Source organism: Propithecus coquereli, unplaced genomic scaffold (genome assembly GCF_000956105.1).
Source record: "Propithecus coquereli isolate 6110/MARCELLA unplaced genomic scaffold, Pcoq_1.0 Scaffold111, whole genome shotgun sequence".
Taxonomy (NCBI): Eukaryota; Metazoa; Chordata; class Mammalia; order Primates; family Indriidae; genus Propithecus; species Propithecus coquereli.
In genome coordinates this window covers 4,194,313-4,199,461 of record NW_012135081.1, presented here as the reverse complement: position 1 = coordinate 4,199,461, position 5,149 = coordinate 4,194,313, and the positions used below count along the sequence as shown (strand labels likewise).

The 5,149-nt window shown below is 47.2% G+C and overlaps 1 protein-coding gene across 3 annotated transcripts; it reads right to left on the bottom strand.

Annotated features, from left to right (window-relative positions):
- Positions 1-1,580: 1,580 nt before the first annotated feature.
- PRR13 (proline rich 13) lies at positions 1,581-4,749 on the bottom strand. Of its 3 annotated transcripts, none has more exons than XM_012653215.1 (4): positions 4,599-4,749; positions 3,962-4,000; positions 3,234-3,598; positions 1,581-1,865 (listed from the first exon to the last, which is right to left on the bottom strand). In XM_012653215.1, exons 2-4 carry the CDS (start codon positions 3,978-3,980, stop codon positions 1,821-1,823), a joined length of 429 nt encoding a protein of 142 aa, XP_012508669.1. In that variant the 5' UTR covers positions 3,981-4,000; positions 4,599-4,749; the 3' UTR covers positions 1,581-1,820. The 3 variants fall into 3 exon arrangements, with proteins under 3 accessions (XP_012508669.1, XP_012508676.1, XP_012508682.1); XM_012653222.1 differs by having other exon boundaries at positions 4,490-4,644; XM_012653228.1 differs by lacking the exon at positions 4,599-4,749 and adding an exon at positions 4,239-4,289.
- Between the last annotated feature and the right edge of the window lie 400 nt (positions 4,750-5,149).

Genomic DNA, 5,149 nt, shown 5'->3' with positions numbered 1-5,149 from the left:
ATTTCCAAACATGCTAAGGAGGCTTATGACTGTACCTCAGCACGGGGCGTCCCCAGCTCTTCTCCACCATCCACTTGGTAAATCCATCCTTTTCTCTTTTCTACTCATACTTTCCACCCTCAAGGCCTAAGAGGTAATTCAAATGTCACTTTTTCTATAAAGTCATCTTTGACTCCTCCCTCCTATCCCAGTGAGAATTATCTCTATATTTATGTGCTCCTGGGATTTTATAGCATCTGTCTTTTGTTTTTTTGTGTTTTTTTTTTGAGACAGGGTCCTACCCTGTCTCCCAGGCTGGAGTGCAGTGGTGTCATCATGGCTCACTGTAACCTCCAATACCTGGGCTCAAGCAATCCTCCTGCCTCAGCCTCCCAAGTAACTGGGACTACATGCATGCACTACCATGCCTGGCTAACTTTTTTATTTTTCATAGAAACGGGGCCTCACTATGTTGACCAGGCTAGTCTCTAACACCTGGCCTCAAGCCATCCTTTTGCTTCAGCATCTATCTTTATTAATTAGTTCTCTTAGATGTCTTTTTCTTCCACTCAACAGATCTCTAAGAACCCAATGTGTAACACTGTACATGGTATAGAGTAAACCAGTGGCCCTCAATTTTAGCTGTGCATCGGAATCACCCACAGTTTCTTAAAAATACTGATATGTAGGGCCACATCCTTAAAGAGTCTTATTCAATAGATTTGGGGCAAAGCTCCAAAGTACTCTCTCATAACTGATGGGTAGCCAGGGTTAAGAACCTCTGTAGCAACACAGAAGCATATGCTAAAAGCCTATATCCATTCATCCAAGGGAAGACAATATTCATTCTGCTAAGCCTGAACCCATTCTGAAGATTCCTCCCACTTAAGAAACAGTGCAATCTCAGCTACTTGGAAGGCTGAGGTGGGGGGACTGCTTGAGCCCAGGAGTTTGAGGCAAGCCTGGGCAACATAGTGACACCCCATCTCAAAAAAAAAAAAAAAAAGGAAACATAGGAATAGTATGGTATAGTCCTCACTGATCCTCTGGTTCCTTACTATTAAATGGATATACTTTAAAGGTTCTGCAGAAGGGCAGCAAAAGTAGTAGAATGTGCTGGGCCTAGCCAAGGTAATAGCACAGGTGAACAGAGACCAGGAGAAATAGCTTTATTTGGATTGAGTTGGAGAACAAAAGCAGGACCTGAGATCGCACATGGAGGAGCTAAGAAGTAGAGATTAGGCTCCAACGTGGCAGAGCTCATCAACGAGATGGATCTACCTCCCAGTAACCCGGCAGTTAGTGTGACCAATAGAAGGCCTGCTAGGAAGTGTATTTCCCAGTAAATTACCCAAGTGTGCCAACATTACAAAAAAAGTACAGTTTTTTCTTCATACTTAAATTTTCACAAAATCCCCCAACCACAAGTGTTACAAAAGGAAGTAAAAAAAATCACATTTTACAGATCTTAAACTTGTCTTCAGCATTTAGCTCAAAGGTCTCATCATCTTCAAAAAACAGCCGCCCCCCCAAAAAAATCTACCTTAGAAGCCTAAAGAGACAAAAAAAAAAAAAAAAAAGAAATGAAAAAAAACAGCTCCCCTGCTAAACTCATCAGCTGTAATATCTATCCAAGCAGCAAGAAGACGGCCTTTGCTAGCCCATGGCAATCCTCTTCCCATTTTCCCTAGCCAGTCAGGGCTGAACAGCAAAGTAAGGCTCAGGTGGGGGTCGGGTGAGGGGGTACACAAGGGCTAATTTCCACCAGTACAACATGGCATCTGAAGCTTGATGGGACAGCAGAACTGGTGAGACTTGAGGGAAGGGTCCAGGCCCTGTATTCAGTCAGAGTCACTGCTGGAAGAGGAGGAAGAGGAGGAGGAATGCTGCAAGGGGAAAGGGGAGAGGAGATAGCATCAGATCCAAATGACCTTTGATCACTCCACAGGCCATTCTTTGGTGTCCCACCCCTCCACCCAAGTGATTCCTTGCTTCCCTAAGAAGGTCAGGAGTCTTGAACCAGACTGTACCTTAAACAACAAAAGCAAAGGTTTCCTTCAGCAGTGAGCAAACAGGAATGGATTAAACCATTGTAAATCATTGCACAGAATTTAACATATTGCCTTTGGAGCAAGTTTCCAACTTTCTTTACCTGAGTCAATGCCTAGGCAAGGAATAAATTATAGGCACAAGCATAGTACAGTACTAAAAAACAGCTGCTACTTTATAAATGCTTATTGATTAGCTTCGTGCAAAGTCCTTGTGAATCTAAGAAAAAGAGTAGAAACAGCAGCTGTGCGTGCATGTATCTCTACTTTTTCCTAAGCTCAATGGGAGAAAGTGGGGAAAGTGGGAGAGAAGGCTAGGTGAGTTCTATTCAAGATTCCTCACATGCACACTCCCACTAAACTACCATTAAAAAACATTTTTTGTCTCCCCAGGGTAATTTCTCCCCTCTCTCCTATTCAATCTCACCTTTCATTTTCCTCAGACTTCTACCAAAGACCCAGAATTGGAATTAGAGCCCAAATTCACAAGGCAAATAAATACTGGGCAGCAAAATGTAAATTGCGGCCTCTTCAAAATGCAGGTGGGTTTAATCCTTTGGGAGCTGTCCTCAGACCTGCTCTTCCCCTTGCTAATTAACATTCCTCTAGAACAAAGATACTTAGCCTAGGAGCTGAGTATGAAACCCCCTTAGTCCTTGGCTTTCTTTGAGGCTGAGTCACTGACTATGCTTGTCCTCAGTTTCCCAGCTGGATGGTAGAGCAAAAGGCCCATGTGTAATTAACACCACACCCTAAGAACATTGAAGGAGATAAAGAAACACTAGGGCCAGATTATAATTCTGTTAATTATTATATAAGATTTTGCTCTGTCAAAAGACTGATCCTAGTACCTGACATTTTGACAGCCTCAGTGAGTGCATCCAACTTGCTAAACTATGTACCTGCGGATGGGGGGGCAAAAGTTCCGAGACAGAGTAAGGCAGACAAGATAGGCTTTTAATTCTGAAATGCATTCTAAGGCTCACCCTAGCCCCCTTCCAGATAGATGCCTGATATTTCTTTTCAAGGTTATCAGATTCTTCCCAGTAGCCATCTTTTACAAAAAGGAAGAACCATGTACCAGAGCAACACAATTGCCATCCCCCCATGTCCACAGGCTGTGACTCCCCCTCACCCAACCCATCTGCCAAGCTAGTCCCTCTGAGGGGGCACCCTTTCCCTAGCCAGCCTCCACAGGGCACTAACCTTGCCGTGCTTGTGGTGTTTGTGCATCTTCTTATGAGCTTTCTTCATTTTCTTCTGTGTCTTCTTGTCCACCATCATTCCTGGTCCTAACATGCCAGGAGCCAAGGGATTCACAGGAGGTATGCCAGGGGCAGGTGGTGGGTATGGAGGAGGGTAGGGACGTGAGGGTTGCCATCCTGGATACCCTGGCTGTGGCACAGAATGAGGGGGCCCACCTGGGGGGAAAACAGGATTTCCCTGGGGAACTCCTGGGGGAGAAGAAAAGGGGCCCGGAGGACAGGCTGGATTGACAGGTGGTGGATGGGCAGGATTGGAGCATCCAGGGGACCCGATGTTGGGGGGATATGGATTTGGCCCTGGCTGCCCTGGTGGAAGAAACACAAAATAAATAAAGATTAGAATTGCCCAGAGCCTGTGACAACAAACAATAAAACGAGATTCACTTTCTCACCCAATACTTAAGGAGAAATGGAAAGGTGAGGAAGGAGAATGGAGAGTAGCGGAGACAAACCTGAGTTGGGGAGAAACAGGGGAACGTCCCTGGAAGGGCTGGGGAGAGGAGGGAGACAGTGAACTCTAAGGAAAGATAAAAGCATTGGTCAACCGTGGCCCAAAGATTGCTTTTGCGGTCCGGTGAGGCGGGGGGGAGGAGCGATACAGAAACCTCCTGTTGTCGGGCCCATCAGAAAAAGGGTTAGGGGTGGTAGAAGAGATCCCCCAAAACCTACCAGCGTTGGGATTCCACATGTTCAGATGCTTCCCCCAGCCTGTGGAGAAAGAAATGGGGCAAAAAGATGACGGCCCAGAGGTGGGAAGTGGATTTAGAGCCGGAGCCCTGCCCCAATGTCTCCCGCCCCACCGTAAGCTTTCCCACTTAGAGAACTACCACGACCTCCGCATAAGAAATGTTTCGTTCCACTTGTTCCTTCGCCCCCAATATCTACTTTATTTCTAGTTCCCTAACGACAGGAATCTAGTTCCCAGGGCCCCTCCACCTTCCACTACCTCTGGCTGCAGCTGGAGGTGTCTAACTCCTCAGAACAGGGCAGAGTCCGCGAATCTTGGATCCCCATCACTCATCTCCCTTTCCCTGGTACTAAGTCCGGAAGCCTGTAACCACCTACACAGGATAAGAAAGGACCCTCTCCCTGGGGAAGACCCCCACCCCAGGCTAAGAGAAGGACAAGCCTTGAGGCGAAGTGAGAGAAAGGTTGCTCAAGCAAGATCCTCAAACGCTTAAATATATAGACACACACCTCTTCCTCCAAAAGACAGGCAAATGGAGATCCTAGCTCCCAGCTGCAAAGGGACCCCGGCCCAGTAAGGGGGAGAGAAGGAAATTGGGAAGCCCAGATGCTCCGTCACCTTTCCACCACCGTCTGGGCTTGATTCGTCCTTCTTCCCAGTCTTGGCTGTCACTTCCTGGTCACCCCTACCCCATGCTTCGGCACCCACCTCTGCTACCGCCTATTTGGTAATTATATGGTCACTCGGAGTGATGATTGGACAAAGGACTCGTCAATCACTCTAGTTCTGTGGCGCTGGGAGGAAACGGTTGCTCTATCGGGCGGAGCGGAGCTCTTTAGGGCGAGGCCAGTGCAGAGAAGCCGGAAATCTCCTGGGGGCGGGGCTAGGAGAGACGGGGCTAGGAGGGGGCGGGGTCAGTTGCTGGGCGGAGTCCCTGAGAGAAGAAGAAACTCTGCTCTTCCTCTCTGAGCTCACAGTTCAGTGGGTGCAGTACCTTGTAACGTGAATACACCATGGTAAGTGTTGTATAATAATACAGCTGTATACAAAGTTCTAGATAAGGGCAGGGGAGCTCCTAAGTCCCAGCGCCAAGCCTCCGTATTACCAGCTCCCTCTTATCATCCTATGGGAAACAAAGAAACATTCTTGGGGAAAATACAGACATTTCC

What these genes read in the sequence shown, in the direction of transcription:
- PRR13 (XM_012653215.1), bottom strand. An exon ending in AACACCACAAGCACGGCAAG is followed by an intron (nt 1,866 to 3,233) that starts GTTAGTGCCCTG and finishes TTCCCCTTGCAG; the next exon opens with CATTCCTCCTCCTCTTCCTC.